Below are 24,542 nucleotides of genomic sequence, written 5' to 3' on the forward strand. Positions count from 1 at the left end.
GCCCGCGATTAACTCCCTGTTCGCGGGCGACTAATCTCCCCGACTTGCCTACCCCTGCCATCCCACCGGCGAACATGTAAGTCGCCGGCGGGATGGCAGACGCGGCGGGCCGATTTCCGGAAATCGCCGAAAAAGACTCGCGAGTCTTTTTCGGCGATTTGCGCTAAATCGCGCCGCCGTGTCTGCCATCCCGCCGGCGACTTACATGTTCGCCGGAGGGATGGCAGGGGTAGGCAACTCGGGGAGATTAGTCACCCGCGAACAGGGAGTTAATCGCGGGCGACTAATCTCCCCCGTGTGCCAGAGCCCTTATAGTGCCAGCGCCTGAATATCTGCTATCAGTACCCACTGCATCTCACTGCATATAATGTGCTGGCTTTGTAAATACAGACTGAATCTCACTGTCTATGATGTGCCTGGGATGTCAGTACCGCTGCTCTTTTCTCTATAAAACTAAAACACATTTAAGCTAACTGATCACAAACACAAATGGACAGAGAACCCCTCACATGTATGAATACTTTTACAGTCTAAATATTTTAGGTTAAAACAGCACTCTCATCTGCGCTTTTGCACAGTCCCTAGTGGATACCACTAACACTCACATTAGCTTTAGGTCACTCTATGTATGGCCTGTTTTTAGCCTCTCCAAACTAAAAATTCACCCTCTACCTATGCTTATAGGTTTTGTGTATTAAATGTAGAAATCAAACTCCGCCCTGTTTTAATCAGACCACAGCCTCTGTTCTACCCTGTTATGGGTTATAGTATTATAATATGCAGCCAGGGACTATAATACACAGCTTGGAAATCATATTTACACTATTATATTAAGCTTTCTAGCATATTATTCCGTTTCGTAGTGAAATCTGTGGGCACAGCTAAAAAGAAAGCTATATACAATCATTATGCTTTCTTTATATAGTACCAACATGTTACACAGTGCTTTACAGAAACTTTTTTTTATCATTCACATCTGTGCCAGTGGAACTTACAATCTGAGGTCCCTAAACCATTCACAAAACTCCAACACTAGAAACTGTACAAAAGTAAAGCTGCTTTATAGAGAAATTGTGACTTATCCACATTAGCACAGACTAGTACATTTCTCCACTAGTGAATTTTGGTTATAATGTTGGCAATATATGTTCCTAATATTGCAAACTGACTGGACAAAGTAAATTTATTTGATTTTACCCCTAGGAAATTCTGTCTTTGTGGCTGTCATGAACTGCTAAAAACAAGCCTCTTAGCTAGATGTTCAATATAGAACATTCATATTATTACTGTAGCGTTTAGGTAGAGGACCCAGAAAATGTAGTTAAATTCAAGAGTCACAATGGCTGCAAACGTATTTTGGATTTGGAATAACTGGACTCAGAAACCAAGATTTTTTTTTTTTCTTAAGCTCTGCAAGCTTTTGGAACATTCTGTGCGTACCTGAGCAGCTGGCGAATGAAAGAAATCTTTGTGCCTACAGGGAAACACATTTTTTCATACTTAAGATAAACCCCCCAAAAAGGCATGAATATGTCTTTTAAAGGGATGCAGTGAATGAATCATCAGTATGTGAATGACTGGACACAACTGGAAGAATTCAGCATCTCCATGCTCCCTTAACCCTTTGTGGCTTTCAGATGAAGCTAAAACAACAGCCCGTTTCAGCTGCAGGGTTCTGTACAGGGTTTGTAAAAGAAAGGTTTCATAGACAAGCAAAACACTTCTGCAGATCAAAAACTAAATTGTTCAAAATGTCTAGCTATGTAGGGCAAAGAATCATGGGACCTTCTGACCCTGCTGCTGTCTGAGGCAGCAGACCTGATGCCACCCTCCCCTCCACATACCTGTGCTCTGCACTAAACAGTCACACTTTTTCTTAAAAATATAAAAAAAAAAAAATTCAGCTTATTACTGACCCTGGTAAAGTGATGCCCCAGGCGGCACTGTAAAGAATAAACAAAGTTACCTGAGAAAGGGCTGAATGGCCCTACTAGTAAAGTAAAATACATGGGAAAGTATGCATGAACAAAACTCATCATAGGGATTCAAGTGGAGGTTTTTGTTTTTAAAAAAAAAAAATCAGAATAAAAAAACCATAGTCAAATAAAACCTTAAAACACTGACTACCTCGAACTGAATACCTCCTTATTTTTGTGTCATTTTTGATGGGTCCCAAAGTTAAAAAAAAAAATTTGAAAAACTCAAACTGACTATTTTTGCCTAAATTTTAAAATTGTTTCTGTTGACTTACATGACCTTGTGAGCTTTTAGATGCTGAAGTTTTACATTTGCGGTTTTTTTTGCTTACTAAGTTTTGAAAATCCAAATTTTTTACCCATTATTTAAATTCATGATTTAGAACTTGAATCAAGAAAGAAATGCAAACCTTGATAAATCTGCCCCTTTAGAATTGGACAGTGCTGAAGTACCACTATTTTGACCAAAAAACAAAAGAGAATAAAACAATAAGGATAGCTAGTAGTTATTAGTCTAATGCAAATAGAATTGCTTTATAGTCTTAAAAACATTTCAACACTCATCCTTGAGGCTTCTTCAGTATAACTAAGGGGTAGAGAATTCCCAGCATTCACCAACATCAAAAAATTCACAAAAATTAAATGAACCAAACACTAGCCTTCTGCCCTGTTTTGCCATCTTGTTTTATGTACTCTGTAGTTCTTGTGTAGGCTTGGGTCGGACACATGCAAAATAGAGCAATTCTAGCATACTGAGCATGTGCCTACCACAAAGTAGCAGACTGGACCAGGGGAAAAGGTTCAAGCTTGGCACCCCCTAATGAGCTAACCTTTCCTTGTCCTTTAAATTCCTCTACTAAAATCTGCAGCAGTTAAGAGTCATTACATTGACCAATTATGGATTATTTAGAGAGAGACTCTTCTCTCTCATCATCCCTTTGCCACGGTCAACACAATAAATACTTTGGAATTATTACTTAACTAATTAAACCTCCCCATACAAAAAAGCAATATAGAAGCAACCATGCATAAAGGTAAAAGTACAGATAAATATGTGCATATTTACATTAACAGTAGCATAAAACCTTATTATAGGGCATCTTTTTAAAACAAAGTGACATTATGGCAATCAAACTAAAATGTATGGGTATATAAGTAATTCTGAATGATTTTCATGATGGGTTAAACAAAATCTAAGATATATCTCATTCAAAGGGGTGGTTCAATTTAAAGTTAACTTTTAGTATGTTATAAAATGGCTAATTCTAAGCAACTTTTTAATTGGTCTTCATTATTTTTGTTTTATAGTTTTTGAATGATGTGCCTTCTTCATCTGACTCTTTCTAACTTTCAAAAATAAACTACTGTCCTGTGCAGCTACAATTTTTTTGTTACTTTTTATTGTTTATCTTTCTATTCAGGTCCTCTCCTATAAATATATCAGTCTCTCATTCAAACCACTCCCTGGTTTACTAAGGTAAATCATACCAGATAACTGCTGCACACAATAAAAAATAAAAAATTAAGACCAATTGCAAATTGTATCAGCTCTCACTTATGGAATTAAGAGCACATAAATAAGGTCTTCCTGAAAAAATATTAAAATTGTAGAGCTACAATATAATTAGGATATTTTTTTTCCTTTAATAGTTTATTTTCATAGCCTGTACTTTTTGGGTACAAAACATAACATTTTAGGAATTTAAAACCCCTGCTGGTTACTTAAAAAAATAGCCACTTTGACATAATAGACTGGCAAGCATGTCTCTGCCAATAATCGCTAAAGTGGGGATAAAATTACCTCACCTTTTTTCTGGTTCATTGTTTAGATAAAATAATAACTTGCTCTCTGTCAATGGAATTAGATCCCAAAAACAGTCTATAAGATGTTTATTCATAGTTAGTACTGTAGGCTTTTGCCTGCACACGTAAAACCATTCTCCTTGCATAGAAGTCCCTGTACTCCTCTGGAAGCTCCTCCAGTGTTTTTAAAGCCCGGTCTAAGATCTGCATTGCTCTGGAGGCAGCAGAGGGATCTTTGTTTCCATAAGTGTCTGTTTTATCATAGCACTGAGAAGGCAGGTGTTTCCAAAAGACATTCACTCCGACTCCAAAGCCAACTGCAACTGTATTGTGAAACCAAAGGGCTGCAACATAAAACAGAATATAGTTTATTTGGTCAGTCATTGCAGAAATATTCTAATAAATTATTCAGCCCTATTGTTTCTGCATTCTTAACAGAGTAAACATGTCCATCAAAGTATACTAGGGGACTATCCTGTGGAAGTAAACTGTACATTTTTTGCGCACAAGTAAATAACACCTGCAGTAATAAAACAAGTCTTACAAATAATAATGTGTACACATGCAGAAGAACAAGTTTAGGTGCTGAGAAGCCCTGATAGTCATGAAGTCATGATTTAGCCATGACATGCAAATAAAACAGGAAATAAAGGGGCCTGCCCAGTAGTACTTTATGCCTGAGCTTCCTTTCAGCATGTCCTGCGGGCAGGGTCAGCCCAGTACATTTATTTGAACCCCTGCCTGTGCGAACTAACACCAGTGTACACTACTACAATACATTTCTATGGCTTTCCACTGTTTTAGGATATTTAACACGTATATTGTAATGCTACACAACTTTTGGGCATCAAACTATAGAAAAATATAGAATTACACAGGTTATAATGATATATACCTAAATTTTACTAAAAACACTATAAGTGTTATTTACTTTCCCTGGGATACAAGAGCATGGCCCTTAGTGCCTGTCTAACAAATACTTGCTCTCTGGGGAATGCTATAATTCACAGAGGTGACAAACACACAGACGTGCCGCAATACCTAAAGTTAAGAATGCAGTGGGCAAAGAGCAAGAAAATTGCCCATCAGACCATTTTTTTGCACTTTGCATACTGTGTTCCGTAACGTAAATTACCCCTTATATGATTATATTTTCCTAGTTGCACTTGTAATATTGGTTTACATGATTCAAATGGAAGCTCATATTCACTTAATACATTTTTAATGTTGCCAAATTCCAAAAATTCGATTTCTGGTCATAGCATACTGCCACAGATTTTTTTCTAGTTTGCTGGATGGGCAATTGCCCCTCCATTGACCTGAATGGTAACTCTTCTGGACACTGTTGGTACACACATAGGTTAGGAAGTTATTGACCAGAAAGCTTTTTAGGTATTTATTAAAGACATTATTTTCTGACCTGTGAATGCATATGCAAACCCAAAAGATTACCATTTAAGTCAATGGAAGTGCATTTGCAAGGCTTCTGCCATCCAGCCTAAAGGTTCCTCCTCTGCACTTATTTCCCTGTTTCCTATGCAATAGGGATAGGTGGGTATTGTTCACATTCAAAGGGAAAAGCCATTGGTGTGTGACACTCACCTGGAATAAACAGGACATCTCCTGCTTCCAAATAACACTCATATCGCCTGGCATGTGAAAAAAGAGGATACTTGACCAAGTCTGTGTTATCCACATCTAAGACTTCAGATTTGTCACCTGTCCAGACAAGTTAGAAAGCGTTAGCATTTGTATGGGTGCCACATTATAACCCCCTGAATCATTTTGAACTCTATTCAAACATGAATCACAGGCGCATGCATAAAGTTATTATTTGTGCCACATACAAATCTGAAGTACAAAAGTTTATATGCACACAGCAACATCAATACCAGGGCCAGCCACTGGGTGTCAGACTACAGGCCTTTTAAATAATTAACGGTTGCTTGAGCAGCAGTGATGGAATTAATTCTTCATACCTGATAAATATAAATATGGTGCATCTCGAGGACTGTATAACACAACTCTCTTCTTTCCAGTCACCTGAATAAGCAAGTTATCCATCACCTGAAAGCATATGTGCCAGTGCATGAGCAAATAAATATAGGAATAAATTGCTCAAAACAATTAGCTTATTGCCACATACTGAAATATAGATAGGGGGAGACTTGATATCTTTTTTCAGTCTCCTAGCTAAAGCTACTTGCCTAAAATGTATCAATTCTGCAGTCCAACCAGGGGCCAGCTGTAGTTTCTCCCAAATGGAGTAAGGGTGAGCTCAGCTGGCAGCTCCAGACAGAATCTTTTTGGCAGGTTTGAAACAGGCTTAAATGTAGATCACGCTTTTAAAAAAACAAACAAAAAAAAACCAGATGCCTACATCATAATGTGTCCAAAGCTGCAGGCCTGGGGAGCTTATGCGGAAGACACTGGAGAAAAACTGATCCTTCTCAAAGAACTCTGGTATCTGGATATCTGTGGCAAGGTGAGGAAACTGTTTACTGATGTCAGCAATATCCTGCATATGGACAAACAGATTTATCAATAGACAACTGATAATAACACATAGGAGAGATCTTAAGACATGTAACATTAAGAGCTTTACTAGCTGAAGGACACTAACCAAATGCTGGCTAAAGGGAACTTAAACCCAAAAAGTCTTAAAAACTGCCTGCTATAGGACTAACAGAACAGTGTGTGAAACTCACAATTTGCTCACTATGCTTTTTCCACGTGACAGTAAATCTTCAGATTCTTTTAGTTGTCTGGGGGCACTCAAAGGCTACGTACAACATCTGCACAGTCTTCTTTTAAATATTGTCAGTTATAGGCTGCAAAGCCTTAAACATACTTTTTGCTTTTCAACTAATATTAACCTGTGCAGCACTAAGCAAAGAGGAAATAATAGGAGTGTCATCCCAGGGTTGTGCTGCAGAGAAGACTCCATACATGGTCCTGACAATGACACAGTTTTACCGACCTATTACCATTATCTTTCCAATATAAATCAAAATATTCTACATGGTAACTATTGTTTACCTTGCGAGGATCTTCCCCCAAAGAACGAAGGTAATACTTTTCATTCTAGAAAAGAAAAGCAAAGTTTAGTAATGCTTTGTATTTTAATTGTAGTTTACTTTGTTTAGTATAACTGGCACCCAAATCCTGCAGCGAATACTGATAAGGAAAAAAGCAAACAAGAAGCTGTTGGAGAGCAGGAAACCTGGAGGTACATTTTTACACCTCTGCTTCAGTTAGACTGCCATATGGCAAGAAGAGTAAAAGACAACTTTCATTTAGAGTCTTGCTTTAAAAACGAAAAGCTGAAAAGTCTAAATATTTCATAATTATTCAAATACAATGTACAAAATTAAGGGACACATAACTGATTGTTGATTAAATACTCATGATATGGAAAAACAGTTTGGATAAAGTGCAAAAAAATGTCCCATATGGCTTTTCTTACCCGCAGCGCACCATTTTCTCCCAAAATGCCAGGGTTTCCATGGGTAAAAAGATGTTCAAGTGAAATGTACAATGTCAAAAATGGTTACTCCTTGCTGGTTTAAACGTAAAATATAATCGCAAATATGAGTTTGGACTCACTTGTTTGCCGGGGTCTAATAATGATGTTTGTACATATATGATATAGTATATTTGATTGATAAAGTATATGTATTGCTCTGTTCAGTAAACACAGCAAGCCTGCTTTAATAAAGAGTAAAGGAGGCATCTGCCCAGGGTCCACTGATTTGAGGGGGACCATTATGCCACAATGTTTTTAACTTTCCCCTCCATTCATACTCCCCTTGCTGCCGCTCACCTACTCACGCTGGCCGAGTTGACTCTTCAGTTCTTCAGCAACAATCCAAGATGGCCTGTGTTCCACTGTGGAACGTGCAGCCATCTTGGATTTTTCACAGGTGTTTAGGCAAGCCAGGCAGAGAGAGAGCGAGCACCAAGTAGCATGGGACTGGAGTACAAGTAAAGAAGAAAAATTTTGCTACTGTATGCTGCTTGTGCAAGTGTAGGTAATGCTTTTAATCTATCTACAGATCTTCGTAGCATGTCTGGGCCTGCAAAGGCTAGTGTATTAGGTGGGAGCCTCCCTGGTATAGTGCTGATTTTTTGACTCGGCTCCAAATATCTCTATGATGCCTCTTTGTTGCAGATTTTATGTAGGAAGTTTAAGTGAGATATAAGCTAAGACATTATTTGCAGTCATAAAGACCAAGTCATTTTTATCAAAGCCCTGTCATAAAAAGGGGATGTTTTGCACATGCTCAGGATTTGCCTGAACCAAACTGGGCTGTTAATCCAACCAACAAACCCTCCTTTCTGCCAAAGGCACCTTATCCAAGAGGAAGTGGTCAACCACATCTTATCCCTACAAGTGGACCTACAGTGGATATAAAAAGTCTACACACCCCTGGTAAAATGTCAGTTTCCTGAAATGAGACAAAGATAAATCATTTCAGAACTTTTTCCACCTTTAATCTGACCTTTAAACTGTACCACTCAATTGAAAAACAAATTGAAATATTTTAGGTGGAGGGAAGAAAACCAAAGAAAAACTAAAATAATGTGGTTGCACAAGTGTGCACACCCTTAAACTAATACTTTGTTGAAGCACCTTTTGATTTTATTACAGCACAGTATGAGTCTATCAGCATGGCACATTTTGACTTTGCAAGATTTGCCCACTCTTCTTTGCAGAAACACTCCAAATCTGTCAGATTGCGAGGGCATCTCCTGTGCACAGCCCTCTTCAGATCACCCCACAGATTTTCAATCTGATTCAGGTTTGGGCTCTGGCCGGGCCATTCCAAAACTTTAATCTTCTTCCGGTGAAGCAGTTCCTCCTCATGTTCAGCTTTCTAGCAGAACCCTGAAGGTTTTATACCAATATTGACTGGTATTTGGAACTGTTCATAATTCCCTCTATCTTAACTAAGGCCCCAGTTCCAGCTGATGAAAAACAGCCCAAGCATGATGCTGCCACCACGTTTCACTGTGGGTATGGTGTTCTTTTGGTGATATGCAGTATTGTTTTTGCGCCAAACATATTTTTTGGAATTATGGACAAAAAGTTCAACCTTGGTTTCATCAGACCATAACACCTTTTCCCACATGCTTTTGGGAGACTTGGATGTTTTTCTTCGTAAGAAAAGGCTTTCGTCTTGCCACTCTACCCCTTAGCCCAGAAATATGAAGAATACGGGAGATTGTTGTCACATGCACCACACAGCCAGTACTTGGCAGATATTCCTGCAGCTCCTTTAATGTTGCTGTAGGCCTCTTGGTAGCCTCCCTGACCAATTTTCTTCTCGTCTTTTCATCAATTTTGGAGGAACGTCCAGTTCGTGGTAATGTCACTGTTGCGCCATATTTTCTCCACTTGATGATGTCTTCACTGTATTCCATGGTATATCTAATGCACTGGAAATTCTTTTGTACCCTTCTCCTGACATATCTTTTAACAATGAGATCCCTCTGATGCTTTGGAAGCTCTCTGTGGACCATGGCTTTTGCTGTTGGATGCGGCTAAAAAAATGTCAGGAAAGACCAACTAGAGCAGCTGAACTTTATTTGGGGTTAATCAGAGGCACTTTAAATGATGGCAGGTGTATGCTGACTCCTATTTAACATGATTTTGAATTTGATTGCTTTATTCTGAACACAGCTACATCCCCAGTTAGAAGAGGGTGTGCACACTTATGCAACCACATTATTCTAGTTTTTTTGGTTTTCTTCCCTCCACCTAAAAGATTTCAGTTTGTTTTCCATTTGAGTGGTAGTTTATAGGTCACATTAGGTGGAAAAAGTTCTGAAATGATTTACCTTTGTCTCTTTTTTGTACAGCACAGGAACCTGACATTTTACCAGGGGTGTGTAGACTTTTTATAGCCACTGTAGGTTTCCAGAAAATCTAGAGAAATCAGTCCAACAATGGTCCTAGGAACTCTAACTTTGACCCACTGATAAATACGCTTCTAAAAATTCCATAGGAATAAACAGAGAGTGGGCAAATATTTTTGTAGTGATTTCATAATCACCCCTAATTGTATGTCTCCTATTAACTGAAGCTAGGTGACACTCTCCCATAAAAAAAATTATGTGTTTGCAGGAGTCTATGAACTGTTCAGGGATAGATTTGACACCTTTGAACAGCAGCCGCCCTTTACTATTGATGAAGTAAAACTTTTTATAAATGCTAGCAGTATTAAATATTTCATTGTTATTTTATCCTTAGGCTCCTAGCAAAATCATATAAAAAGAAACAGATTGTCAAACCAAAAACAACAAAGGGAAAGTTGCTACAGTTAACATTCTGCAACTTGTTAAGATGGACAGTCTTATAATTACAAACTACAATAGTAGATTAGATTGAGAAAGAGAATCTATAAGTTATATCCCACTGATAGGTCCTGAATCAATATATGAACAAATAACAACATATTTCAGTGAAATTAACAAAACATTTATTGGCTCAAAATTAAACAAACAACTCAAAATTAAACAATAAACATACCATACCAAACAATGGAAAGGTGCAGCCCAGTGTCTCATGGCACCCACTCTCCTAATGCGTTTTGCACCATTAAGTGCATCATCCTCTGATGAAGCACCCAAATGGTGCGAAATGCGTTAGGAGAGTGGGTGCCATGAGACACTGGGCTGCACCTTTCCATTGTTTCGTATAGTATGTTTATTGTTTAATATTTTTATGGTAATATGAGTGGTAGATAAGTAGTTGTTACCTCAGAGATAAAGAACGCGGTGTGCTTTTCCTCAGCTGCTCTCTGCACAAATATATCAAAAGGCAGCGTTCTGAAACACAAATATGGAAGAAAGAAACTTTTACATCAGGACTTTTAGCATTTTACAAACAGCCAAATGTCTTCCATATTACTGAGGATTACTCAGGATTGCTGATTGGTTGATTAAATGAACTGCATCTCAGTATTCCCAGTCTCTCCAGTCTGCAGTCTCCATAGTCTTATGAATTATCATAGCTAACACATTTACAGCACAGCAAGATAACTAGTGACACTGTACAAACCATATTCTAGCAACAAACAGCACACTTTACACCATACAGTGCATTGTTGACTTTTATTGGGTACAGAGCTATGTGCAGAATTATATGTGTAAAAAACTAAATATAGAAAGTGTGTGAACATTATATAGTGCCTAGCATCAATACTTGGCCTATCATTTGTAATTTGTGTACAAGACATAGTGAATTTCAATATAATGAGCAACGAAAGCCTGTAAGTTATAGGTAAAATAGACTTATGGACTTATTTGTAAACATTTGAGACAAACATAACCAGTGATGTTGCCCATAGCAACCAATCAGCAATTACATTTGAACAGTCACCTACAAGTTAGGATCTGATAGGTTGCTATGGACAACATCACCAGTGATATTCGTCTCCAATGTTAATAAATACACCCCCAAGTGTAAAAGAAAGATTTCCTTTCGCTTGCTGAGCTTGTGCTTACTTTTTTCCCCAAGACCAATATCTCAAAGTGCAGTGAGCTCCCCAATGATGAAGTATAAGACTTCTCTGCTGGCCACCGATGCTCTCATATATATTTTTCCTGCTAACTGCGGCACTTAATAAACATTAGACAAGCATATGTTGCACTTTGTGCAGCCACTACTTTATCCAATTATTTTCTTCCTTTTTACAAACTTTAATGCATACAGATGTTTGGGTATATTTAGTTATATATCGAGTGCAAGATTATAGCTGGTAGATACTGTTAAAGTGAAACTGTTGGGCAGTTTTGATTGTAGATATGTTTATTCGTACAGAGTATACAGACAGTCCTGACGGAGCTGTCTCCAAAATGATACTCTGACTATTGTCACAAAACATGCTCATAATATAGTAGGCTCTAAAACACTTATTAGTAGTTAGCTGTTATCTCTAAAAGCAGTGGGGCCCAGTTGGCCAACACAACAAGGACCCTCAATTAAGTAAACACAATGGGTGGAGGAGCCTTAGGGCTCTGGCACACGGGGAGATTAGTCGCTACAAATCTCCCTGTTCGCGGGCGACTAATCTCCCCGAGTTGCCATCAGTTGCCATCCCACTGGCGACAATGTAAGTCGCCGGTGGGATGGCACATGCGGTGGCGCGAGGCAACTTCGGCGATTTGCCGAAATCGCCTGTGCAGCGTGTGCCATCCCACCGGAGACTTACATTGTCGCCGGTGGGATGGCAATTCGGGGAGATTAGTCGCCCGCGAACAGGGAGATTTGTTGCGGGCCACTAATCTCCCCGTGTGCCAGAGCCCTTAAGTACATTTGAGGCCTCTCTGTCAGGCGGACTAAGCAAAACTCAAACATAGCTTTTTAACAGAAAAGCAACTTAATCATATTTCAAAACACTCTAATATTAAATGATATGAACAAGATGGAGTTAAGAAAACAAGATGGTTTCTGTTTTCTTTCACAATACCATATATAAAATGTGGAAAATGCCTAATCAAGTGACATGGACATTCCTAATTAACACACAGATTACAATTTCTCTAGCTCCTTCGCATTCCTTAGGAATCACCTGTACAAGAAGTTCTTCCTGATAAAGTCCATTTGAGGGAGTTCAGATACATGAATCTTCACCTCTTTGCTTCCTCCTGTCTTGCTTATATAGTCCACAGTCCATTTTGTGCTGCAAGCTCCAAGATGCAGGCCTTTCACAACAACTGGTTTTCTCTGAAAATCAAATAATTGTTGGATATAGTACATCTATGGACTTTGAAAAAACAGCATTCCAATGCATTAAACACAGTGACAAAGAATTTTGTAATAGTACAGAAAGGATGTAAAATTGAAAACAACAAATATGTAGGTGTTTTCCACCGCTTTACCCTAATGTAGGTTAAATGCACTTTACTGTCAAAAAATATATTTCCTCTAACACAAATAAATCTAATTAATGCCAGGCATGTGTGATTCCCCCCTCTGTGGACGCCTATTAGCAGTACCACCTTGCTTGCTGTCCCAATAGTTTCATTCAGCTATCTACTGGATAAGAGATGGACAACCACAAGGCAGAAACACTGTCTAATCAACACACTTATACTCTGCAACAAAAACAAGCTTTTGAGAGATCTAGGCACAATAAACCTGTGAGTTTTACCAGCAAACCATATGGTATGATGCCCTTTGACGACTGTGGTACACTCAATGAAAACCATGGCACTCATGCCACCTTTGCTCCCCTGTCAGTGCTTTGTATTGAAATGAATAGGAAATGCTAAAATTCCTGAGCAGTGCCCTTCTCTTGTCACCAGCAACAACCAAAGGCAGAACACATTTATCTTTTTAATAGGAAGCAGTGAGAATGTTGCTCTCTCAAAGAGTGACTGCATTTTACAATGAAAACAAAACTCCCTCTAACAGTGCAGTTTTTCTTTTTAGTAAAAAGTAAATTTTTAGAATTAAGCAAAAAACAATATTACAGTATTACTCCGATGAAAATTACTTTGTATGTTAAAAAATAAATCTCTGCTGTGAAGGTTGTGATTTCATCAACACATAAGCGAGACTACAACTTAATTACATACAGCTTGAAAAATATAGGACTAAAGATTAGTAACTATAAATGTATTTACCAAGGGATAAATGTCCTGGAGAAACCTGTCTCTATCAACATTTGTGTACTCAGGCAAAGAGATTTTCTGCTGCTTGATCTCCATAATACCTGCACAGGTAAGAGGTAAAAGTAATTTCTCATGATGTTGGATCCAAAATATTAAAATACAGACTATTACTAGATGTATACTAGATGTATACATGGGGCTGAATGATTGGATTGCAACATTGCACTGAAATCTGATCTGACTGACAAAATTAGAGCACTTTTCCATGGGATTAGTTCAGAGAATCAATCTAAAGTTAGCTCTAAAAGGTCAACTGTAGTAAGACTAAAGATTTAAACGTTAGAAATTTAGTTTCAGAAGTAGCGTGGCACGCAGTATCCTTAGTGCCACGTATGCGAATGACTGAATATTGAATTTTAGTATTCTGTTACTTTTTTAATGAGGGTTAAGCAAGAGGCCTTTTAATGTGGACAACTACAAAATATATACATTACAAGGTTGATTATGGGTCAGGCAGGTCCAGACTGGCAATCTCCTGGATTCTATGATGCCACAGACAGTCACTAGTTATTGGGCTGGTGGGGGGGGGGGGGGGGTGGCTGTTTGGGCCTCTGTGTACTTCAAATGCGAGGGTCTTCTGTCAGTTCCTATGCATCCAAGTGGTGATTTCCTATATATGCCTTAAGCATTTTTATTTCAAAGAAGTCCAGTTTTTAAAGAGGAAATTTATCTTAGGCAAAAGGCACATGGAGTATTTTGCCAGAAGAATAATGCCTGTTACTACCATCATGACTACCACTGACTTAAATGACAGCTATCACCATCCCATTTCAGCTCAACAAAGAACGTGCCATTCGAGAAGGTGCTAGGTTAAGTTTTGGAATCATTTCATTTCTATTTTGCTTCTACTGACCCTGATTTAATAAAGCACAAGGAAAGCGTTGTTCACTGGGAGAGTGCCAATTTGTTAGGCTTACAGCTGTTTCAGGAAAAGGAGATTTAATCAGAGGATAGGTTTTTATTATTTTACATTTTCAAACCATTGTCTGGTTGCTAGGGTCTGCGTGACCCTAAATAGCGGGCCACTCTTTAATATTCTACCTAGATAGCTGCAGAACAAAAGTGAAGTTAGAGAATTAAAAAAAACAAGTACTAAATATATATGCCCATATCACACTAAAAATAATTTGAAAGCAAATAAAAGAAAGATTTTGTAACTCTAAAGAAAAACTATGAACCAGTTGAGAATTTGCTTTCTGACCAAGACATCAACAGCACATTTTTAGCCAGGGAACAAGTTGTAACTTCCATCACCCTGTGGCAATCAATACATTAGACAGAACTACTTCAATTTAATTGTACAACCCCACAGCCCAGTAAATTATATTGTTAGTATATTTGCTTTTTCAGAACTGGATCTGATTTACTTAGATGGAAATGACAATGCAGTTATTTATTGCACCCAATCAGATCTTTGGTATAATTGTCTAACGGATGGTGAGCTGAGAAAAACTATTTGCTGATTGGTTACCACATTGGAACAATTCAGCGCCAGTGAACTATACAACAAGAGAACGCTGCGCCTGTGAGTCCAGCAGTAACAGGAGATGTACAATAACCTCTATTCCAATAGGATGCATTAAATAAATATAACGCAATTAAACATAAACCTTCTTAATAATGCATTCACCATCCTATCCTTATAGGCTCAACTGCATGTTTCCGCTTTATGTACCGGAAGTGTCTCAGTTGTCCGTTCAGCAATATTTTCCGTAGTAAAATCGCTATGGCAGATTTGTTGCGTTCCGAACACAAGGCTCACATGTCCCATCAACTGTGCATTACTTTTTTTGCAATGAGCCATAAGAAATGATTTGCTATTTAACAGTAATCAGAAAAAAAACGCATGTATAATGTTTTCGCACAGATTTATTGCAAGACATGGTTTCATTCGCAAAGTATCGATCCTGGCTCCAGTTACAGCTCGTAGTGCCACCTGACAGCTACAGCCTTACCGAGAGAGTGCTGGAATTCGTCGTTCTACAGCAGCCGAAAAGCCAAAGGATAGCCGTACCTCATTACCAGACAGGAACCTGTTGTAGTTGCGTGTTTCCGGGTGGGACTGGTTATCTTGTGCACAGGATGCGATACTCTGTGCTTCTTTTGTCCCGGTTATGTGCCCGGAGATTTCTTTGGCCCCAATGGGGAGCTCCCCTTGTGTCCCAAGCACAAGTTCCCCGCCCCGCAGGTATCCCAAGCCCAAGCCGGGGGTACAGCAGCAACAGCGGCACCGGGAGGCGGAATGTGCTAGTAGTTGGGCTGCCCAACCCGGTCATCTGGTTTCGGAGCAGAATCTATTTCTTCCTGATCAGAGCCTACTTTGACAGAGAGTTTAACATTGAGGAGTTCACAGATGGTGCCAAGCAGGTGGGCAAAGTGATTAATTCAAAAATGGTCACGGTTTTGGTTTTTTTTACCTGTGTTTCTCCACTTCTGTCTTCCAAGTGTCCCTGATGTTCCTTGTATGCCTTTTCCTTCCAATGAGCCCATAGGCTTCATCTTTGACGGGTAGAATTAAAAACTACCTATGTGTAAACATGCCTGTATGTAGTCACGGTATTGCAGGGAGACATCCTGAACAGCCCATTTTTTCTATGACATTACTGCCCCAATGCCATTAGGATGATAATGAGTATGTCAGGTCTGAGATCCAAAACAACTCAAAAGTATAAAATACACAAAGGCCCAATATAAAGTACCAGTCTATGGCAGTTTACAGTAGTTCTGAGTTTCCATATTAGGCCATGATAATGGTGCATTCCAGCCAATTCTAAAGCTTTATTTTATTTCATTTTGTTATATAGGCGGAATTAGGTTAAAAAATAGAAATTGTCAAATATGTGCTGTAAAATTACGATTAAAATGAAAATTTGACAGGTTGCTGTGGGTTACTGCACAAGTTATTAAACGATTAATTAATAAATGAGCCTGGTTGTGCATGAGTGCAGGACTGACTGGGATTCAGCCCCCCACCAGCCCACTAAATAGTGACTATCTATGGCATCTTAGAGCATCCCTTTTGGCATTTGCTAGAATTTACAGATTGCCAGTCTGGACCTGCTTGAGTAGGGGGCATGCAGAGCTATGGGAGCACAAATAATGATGAGTGTTACAGGATTGCATAACTTACTGATTTGTAGTCCAGGGATGCACCGAATCCAGGAATTAAGCTGAATCCCAGCACTTTTACAGGGACAGTATTCACTGAAATCATATTTAACAAAGAGCTTATGTGTCCAAATTCTTAATGAATTGGGGCAGATTTATTTAAAAGCTAGTTGCCCCTTTTTCATGATTCTTTTTAAGAAAAAACATGCAATATGCATGCAAGTATTTTCCGAACCCTCAAAGTTAGAATTTATTAAAGAAACAATCATGTGAAAAAGTTGCCAGGAAAAACATGGCATGTAAAAGTTGTTGGGTTTTTATACAAGTCAAAGGGAATTGCCTCAAACAACCCTATTTATTTTCCAAGTTTATTAAAACATGCCAGATTTTAAAGGAATACTGTCATGGGAAACATGTTTTTTAGGGCATAATTGCCCTATCCTGCACACCGTTTATTATTTTGAATGCCTTATTACAAAATATCTGCTAAAACTTGGCTTCCTGGCATTTTAAATAGGGCGATACGGCGATGCAGAAGAAGCAGAATCCACTATGCGACAATCGACTTCTCCTCCTAGCCTTCTGTATAGGAAGGAGTCGGGCTAGGATCGATCAATCGATCGTCGCATATCCATATCGCCCTATATCAAATGACCGGAAGCCAAGTTTTAGCAGGTATTTTCTAATAAAGCTTTCAAAATAATAAATGATGTGCAGGATAGGGCAATTACTGGAGCAGGGTAGAATAGATTTTTTACTTAAAACATTTTAGTGTTACTTTTCCTTTAAATTCCTTCATCTATCTTTTTATGGGCCAAGCTAACATTATTTTTGCACCCAGGGTGAAAAAGGGAGATCACCTTCGAACTGTATTCAAACCAGCGCCATCAGGATTTACAGTCCTTGCTCTTCCACTGAGCTATCAAAGGGATCGTAATTTGCAACTTTGCAACTTAGTGGTATATTTATTGTGCTGTGTAAAAAGTGTAATGAAGCATTACTGGTGATGTTGCCCAGGGCAACCAATCAGCAATTACATTTCAACAGTTAGAAAACCAAAGCAAAGCATCTGATTTGCTGCTATGAGCAACATCACGGGCAATGGTTTACTCGACTTTTTACACATCATGATAAATATTACCTGTAGACTGGCTCCTTTGTCCTATTCGCATATTAAGTAGCAGAGGGGTTGGGAGATCCGACCTGGCTCACAGTTATGGCTATGGCACATGTAGAGTTTAGTAAAATCTGCTCTAATGGGGACTAATACAATAATGCTTTCCCACTAGCAATAATGTAAATCACCAGTGGGAAAACATACACATTTTCTCAGTGTTCCAAAGTAGCCCAGAGTTTCCTCAGAAGGCAACTTCAGGCTTTGTGCATGTGGGCATTACAGGAAAAAGCCTTCCTCAAAGTGTTGCCACGAAGTAGGAAGCATAGAATTGTGAAGAATATCATTGTGTGTTGTCACCTTAACCTTAAAACCTGAAATGGAACCAAGATATCTGCCCCCAAAGAATGGGAAACAGCCCCAGACTATTATTCTTTTTCAGCAAAACTTCACCATCTGCATTATTTATGCAGGTAGGTTATGCTCTCCAGGCACAATTGTTCCCTTTAAGCCACAACAAATTGTGCACACACAAAGAATTTGTGCCAAAACACAACATTTTGTATATATTCTGACCTGAGCATACAGATTTAAAGAATGTGCATGCAGGTTTAAAATGTTCTCACAAAAGAATTTTCTTTTGCACACATAGCCAAGAAGGAATTAGAGGGAACATTGCTGTGAGGTTACATTTATTCTTTATGGCTTATCTAATCATTCATTTCCTATCTGTCTGTCATTATGACTTCCAAAACTTCCAAGCTGCAGAACAAAAAGTTGGCGAGTAACCAAAAAAGAAGATATGAAAAAAATGAAGACCAATTAAAATGATCAGTATTATTAATACCCAGTGTTCCATACTGTCTACTGTTCTAAACTAACACTGAGTTGTTTTTTCTTTTTTTTTTTTTTTAAGGCTTTTACATTGGTTTCCAAGTTGCTGTCTCAATGTAAATTTGATGCGTTGCAGAATCTCATTAGCGGGGAGGTATGTAATTTTCTTTACACTGGTAAGATAGTTTAAATAATTCATTTGTTTCCTTTTTGTTTTGCAGAAGATGTAGGTGGGGGAATGTACAGTATGGGGAATTATGCCTCTGAGTGGCCCAAAGTGTTTGTTTGATTTGCTAATTTAGCTCTTTGGAATTAAATGTCACTTTTAGATAGAGAAAGACAAAAGTGACTGAGCATAGGCAACATACCCCAGTTTGAACAAAGGTTGACTTAACACATTTCAAATTCCTTTGGTGACACGCTGTTGATCTGTTTCCTTGTGGAGCAAACTGGTAATTAGACTGGTGGGGTGAATGCAGGTTTGTGGTGTTCTTTACTATCAGGGATACTGTCCTCAGCCACAATGAGTAGGCACTGCAAGAAATACTAGCCATGCCTACCAGTGCTCCCCCCTTCACATAAAGGGGTGGTTCACCTTTAAGTTAACTTTTAGTATGTTGTAGAATGGCCTATTCCTAGCAACTTTTCAGTTGTTTTTCATTATTTTTTTTTTTTTTTATAGTTTTTGAACTATTTGCCTTTCTCTTCTGCCTCTTTCACTGACCCCAGCAGCCAAAAACTATTGCTCTTTGAGGCTATAGTTTTATTATTATTGTTGCTTTTTATTACTTATCTTTCTATGCAGGCCCTCTGCTATGCATATTCCAATCTCTCATCTAAACCACTGCCTGGTTGCTAGGATAAATAAGACTCTAGCAACAGATAGCTGCTAAAATACCAAATGGAGAGCTGCTGAACAAAAAGCTAAATAACTGAAAAAAAACATAAAAAATGCAAATTGTCTCAGAATGTCAGTGTCTACATCATATTAAAAGCTACCCCATACCTTAAATGTACAACATATCTTAATTATTGCAATCAATTATTCTGTTCATTTTAGTTCATTTAATTAGAGTTTACATTTAAAATAAGACTGAACCAAGAATAAGGCTACACCTTATATTATGGCTTCAGTACCAGACCCAGGCCTCCACAGTGGAGCTTTTTCCCTCTGCACCTTCTGCCAGTAGCTCCCTATCTTGTTTTCTGCTGTTTCACAGTACATAATATGTGCTGCTGTTAACTACCTAAGCTTGGGGTCTGGTTCACATGATAAAATATAGACACTATAAAGTCCATAAATGGAGCTGCTAAACCCCTAGGTCAGTACTATATTTTTTATGCAGCATTTCTAGTCCTATTCTTTTTTAGGCTTTAGTTCTCACATAGTGACGATGATACAATATCTCACTTGATGTTAGGTAGAGCGTCATTTCTTTGACACCCGGCTGCACCATAGCAACTGCTAAAGTACTGTGAACATTGCAGTGCTGGTATAAATACTGCAAGGAGACATTTCCTCTTGTTTTTTATTTTGTGGGTACTAGCATAAACATAAGGCTCCACCTGTAGTGTGATGTAATATATAAGGAATTCATAAAATGTGCTAGGTACATTTGAGTGTAACTTCTTCTGGGTCAGGGTATGATGTTAATTGTGAACAATTTCTCTAAAGTTGTTTATAAATGAGTGATCATAATTAAAGTCTTCATTTGATTTCCATATGCATATAGGTACATCTTCTAACTTTAAAAAAGCTGCTCATAGTTAGCTATGTGCCAGGGTGCCCCTGATATAGGCACATCTATGCCATTTGCTGTCCACAAATATAACAAAAGTAGTAATAACTGTGGTGTGTTCTGGACTCTTCATACCAAGAGATCAGATGATGAAATTTTGATTTGTTTCATTTTTGTTTTTCCTGTTGTTTTAGCTCCTAGAAGATATCAAGGAAAAATGTTCTTCCCTTTCTGACAACCACAGGAATGCTTTGGCAGCACATTTAGATGAAATCATGTATACAACCACAGGCGATGTTGCTATTTATTATGATGATAATGGTATGTGTGACATGAATAGATCCCTACCATGCTGGATTCAAACATCATTAGAAATATCCCTTTATAACGCAGAAGATGTTACAGTTTTAGGGAAAAACCTAGACCTGTTTAAAGTCATTTCTGGAAACTAGGGAGATTCCCCACTGGAGACAAAGCATCCCGCGTGCCATCACCCTTAAACAACACAACTGCTCTTTCAATGATCTGCATAATAAATGTTCCTTGTATAAATTTCAAGATACACTTGTGTGTAATCTTGTCAACCTCTGTAGTCAATATAGTATTAATTATAAGTTGTGGAACTGCAGTCCTTATGTTATCCAGTAATATATGGAGGGAACCATATTCATATTGTTATGTTACATTATTTTGCTTTAATGTTCTAAAATGTGGACTGAAATTATTAAAATGTTCCTTTCTTTATTCCAGGAAGGAAGTTTGTTAGCATTCTGATGCGCTTTTGGTACCTAACATGTGCTGAGCTCCCAGATGACCGTTTGGAAGGAACCAAAGTTTTTCAGTTTATCATGGGAGATGAGAATACAAAGAACACAAAACGTCTTCTCACTGCAAACTATGAGTAAGAACACTATTGGTGATAAAATACAGTAGCAATTAATAAATTAGGGCAACTGTAAGTGAATTTACTAAATTAACTTAAATCCACACTGCAGATACTAAGGGGCAGATTTATCAAAATGTGAGGTGGCTACTTACAACAGAAGTGTATTTATCATATGGTGAACTTTAAGGGGACCATTTAGTAACAGTCTGACTTTTATTTTTTTTTTTTGCCAGATTTTTAGCAGATTAAGTCACAAAAAAAAAAGTTGAGGCTTTTCCGAGATTTATTATGCATCAAACTGGCTAAAAATCCGAAATCCAACAATTCACTAATTAAAACTTGCCGTCATGTAAAAGTAAATGGCAGATGTCCCTTCCCTGGATGATCCTTTTGCTTCAAAACTTTCAAAATTTTTGGACACTGGTTTTTGTGCGACAATTCGGAAAAGTTACAGTTTTCATGGCTGAAAAATTTGGAATTTTCTTCAACTTTTCCTGTGCGAAATGCGTTTATTCAAAGTTTACAATAAAGAAAATGAGAAATGTTAAGAATTTTAGTAAATCTGCTCCTAACTTTCATTCATTGATAAATACACTTCTAAAAATCCCATTGAAATCAATAGAAAGTGGGGCAATTTTTCTGTCATTAGCTCCAATTACACACTTTCATAAATCTGCCCCTGTTTTGTCACACTGCAGGCAGACATTGACTTAAGGCTAGCACCAATTACTATACACACGGGGCTTTCATCTAGAAAATACACTTAAAGGAATAGTAACACCAAAAAAGTTTTTTTTTTTTTTTAAAGCAGAAGGAAAGGTAAAGTTACTTGGGGGTGCCAAAATGTTAGGCACCCCCAAGTGACTTGAATCACATACCTTTTCCCCCGGTCTGGTGCCCCTGTTCAGAGAGAACAGCGCTAGCCTGGGTACCTGTAGCGCTTCCTTCTTCCTGTATCGCTCGTGCGCGCACAGAGAAGTCGGCTTTTCACTCTACTGTGCATGCGCCTATTGTATAGTCGCAGTCAAACGAAGCCGGAAGGAGGAAGCGCATTGCTCCAGGTACCCCGGACTGATGCTGTTTTTGCCTAACTGGGGCACCAGCCCGGGGTACGAGGTAAGCGATTAATGTCACTTGGGGGTGCCTAACATTTTAGCACCCCCAAGTGGCATAGCCTTTCCTTCTCCTTTAAAGTAATTAAAATATAATGTACGTTTGCCTTGCACTGATAAAAGTTATGCATTTGCTACAGTAACCCTACTATAGTTTGATCGTTTAGTCAATCGGCCAGGTTAGAAAATATTGGTCCACTAATGTAAAAATCTGCAAATGTATTGTGTATCATGCGCAGAATGCAGAAATGTACCACAAATCCATACCTGGCAAAAAATTTTGCTCATCATTACATGATGCTACTTGTAGCCAGCTAAAATACCCTGGCATAGACAATACTGAGGATTATCTCTACTAAAACGCACAAAAAAAAATTATCAGTATTGTCTTGTAGACAATACTACTAGTAGCTCCATGTGTCATTGCCCATATGGTTTCCTTTCAATCTGTGGAACCAGGAATGTTTGTGCAAAATACATTTATATCTGGAAGTTCAGATAATGTTTATGCACATTTTCCAACTAAATGAGGAAGGGGGGTATGTTTTCTCTTTAAAGGAGAAGGAAAGTCATTTTATTGCAAATAGATCAGTCACAATAGTACAAGGTAGAATGCTATATTTATTCTGTAGAAGCTTTACCATACCTGAGTAAACAGCCCTAAAAAGCCCTGTGTTTGTTTAAGCAGCTGCCATTTTAGCTTGGTCTTAGTAGGTTCCGTGCTGCCGCTCTGGTGCTGGTAGCTCAGATTACAGCACAGTTGGGAGGGAGAGAGTGATTATGGGAGGGGGAGAGAGGAACAAACTGACCAGACTCGTGCCGTGCCCTAAAGCATTTTTATGAGAGAAGAACGTCTGATGTGTACACAAAAGAAGACAAGAAATCATGTTTTTCTTTTGATAGAGAACTCTGTGCAGCTTTTCTGTGAATGCTTATGGCTGTATTTACATAGACCTTTCTGATAAAGCTTACTTAGTTTTTACCTTTCCTTCTCCTTTAAAGTGGAAGATCAAATTAACATTTTAAATATTATGTAGATGTTTGCTTGTGACCTAATGACTTTGGTGATATATAGTCACATATACATAGAATAACGAAGCAGTTATCTAGTTGGTTTGTATGAGTCACCTTTGCACTGTGTAACTAAAAAACCCTGATATTCTCACATTTTAACATTTTGTTGGAAAACTTGGTTAATGCATTGCATGTGTCTTTCTAGGTTCCGTAGGGAATTCACTCAGGGAGTTACACCAGACTGGATCATCACGCGCATTGAGCACTCCAAACTTATAGATTAGAAATACCTGAACCTGAAGAGGCTAAAGAACTGAACTCTCTGCCACATTTTTGAACTTTTATTGATTATTTCTATTCAAACTGCCAAGTATTTGTGTACATATGGGTGCTCCTTCTGAGGCACAAGGAGAATGCACTGAGAATGGTAAATCAATGCCTTCAATAGAAAACATCTCAATTCTTTAGTTACATTACTTTAAGTGCTAAATTTACTGGTTCTTACAGGTGGTTTGGCTGTAGATCCAGGCTAAGTGCTCAGATTGTTTCCAGTACAGAAAATTGTAGAGGGTGACAGCCTGTATGCTCTGCTTCAGTGTGGATACAAAAATGCCATAGTTATAAAAAAAATCTTTCCTCTGGATTTTGTTTTATAACCTGTTCACATTTGGTCTGATGTCATTATAGAAAACATTAAATATAGTAATAGTGAATAAGCATTGCTGTGAGCTAACTAATCTGGACATCACTGAATGCAACTGAAAATCATATGGGGGAAATATTAAATATTTTATACCAATGTATAGAAATATGAACTGGAGTAATGCATGCTTTTTCAGGCTTCATGCATGATGTGTCAGTGAATGTGAGAGATTGCACCGGAAACTTTGGTGTAAATAATCATTTTCAAATAGGTTGTGAGTACAGGTATAGGCCTGTGTATTGGTATGAATGCTCAGCTGGATGCCTGGAGAAATATACATATTGTATATTCCCACTGTAGTTATGCTACAATAAACATTTTTCCACATTGGTCTCTCTTGTAGATTTGGAGTTTCTGACCTGCTTTGTGTATATTCCACAGAGCCAGGGCCTTACTAAGCAAGCACGTGTTCCTTTTCGGAGTTAGCGGAGTGTATTATGTAATGCTTCTTGGATCTCTGTCTATATCCTGCCAAAGACAGACACCAGTGAACCTGATATCTGTTTAAAGAGCCAGTAATAAAGCCTTGTAACATGCCACTGGGAGCATGGCTTGCAAATTCCAAAGGGATT

At 38.3% G+C, this 24,542-nt stretch overlaps 2 protein-coding genes across 5 annotated transcripts; one reads left to right on the forward strand and one right to left on the reverse strand.

Annotated features, from left to right (window-relative positions):
• Positions 1-2,482: 2,482 nt before the first annotated feature.
• On the reverse strand, positions 2,483-15,502 carry tyw5 (tRNA-yW synthesizing protein 5). 4 transcript variants are annotated; one of them, XM_004917763.4, is made up of 9 exons: positions 15,416-15,502; positions 13,413-13,501; positions 12,356-12,510; positions 10,541-10,610; positions 6,819-6,863; positions 6,160-6,297; positions 5,759-5,846; positions 5,382-5,498; positions 2,483-4,123 (listed from the first exon to the last, which is right to left on the reverse strand). In XM_004917763.4, the coding sequence occupies exons 2-9, from the start codon at positions 13,494-13,496 to the stop codon at positions 3,867-3,869; spliced, it is 954 nt and encodes a 317-aa protein (XP_004917820.2). In that variant the 5' UTR covers positions 13,497-13,501; positions 15,416-15,502; the 3' UTR covers positions 2,483-3,866. The 4 variants fall into 4 exon arrangements, with proteins under 4 accessions (XP_004917820.2, XP_002937758.2, XP_004917819.2 ...); XM_002937712.5 differs by lacking the exon at positions 15,416-15,502 and adding an exon at positions 15,091-15,172; XM_004917762.4 differs by lacking the exon at positions 15,416-15,502 and adding an exon at positions 15,071-15,147.
• maip1 (matrix AAA peptidase interacting protein 1) lies at positions 15,293-24,066 on the forward strand. The gene is given in 5 exon segments (NM_001113118.1): positions 15,293-15,827; positions 18,599-18,670; positions 20,450-20,576; positions 21,006-21,156; positions 23,473-24,066. Coding segments are annotated over 5 exon segments (915 nt in total). The 5' UTR covers positions 15,293-15,341; the 3' UTR covers positions 23,552-24,066.
• The last annotated feature ends 476 nt before the right edge of the window (positions 24,067-24,542 follow it).

The sequence above is a fragment of the Xenopus tropicalis genome, chromosome 9 (assembly GCF_000004195.4).
Source record: "Xenopus tropicalis strain Nigerian chromosome 9, UCB_Xtro_10.0, whole genome shotgun sequence".
Taxonomy (NCBI): domain Eukaryota; kingdom Metazoa; phylum Chordata; class Amphibia; order Anura; family Pipidae; genus Xenopus; species Xenopus tropicalis.

Bases quoted from the DNA above. Each gene is read 5' to 3' on its own strand.
- tyw5 (XM_004917763.4), bottom strand. From the start codon at position 13,496: ATGGAGATCAAGCAGCAGAAAATCTCTTTGCCTGAGTACACAAATGTT. The intron at 12,511-13,412 runs GTAAATACATTT...TTTGATTTTCAG, and splicing joins TCCAGGACATTTATCCCTTG to AGAAAACCAGTTGTTGTGAA. The intron at 5,499-5,758 runs GTATGAAGAATT...TTGTCTGGACAG, and splicing joins ACCATATTTATATTTATCAG to GTGACAAATCTGAAGTCTTA.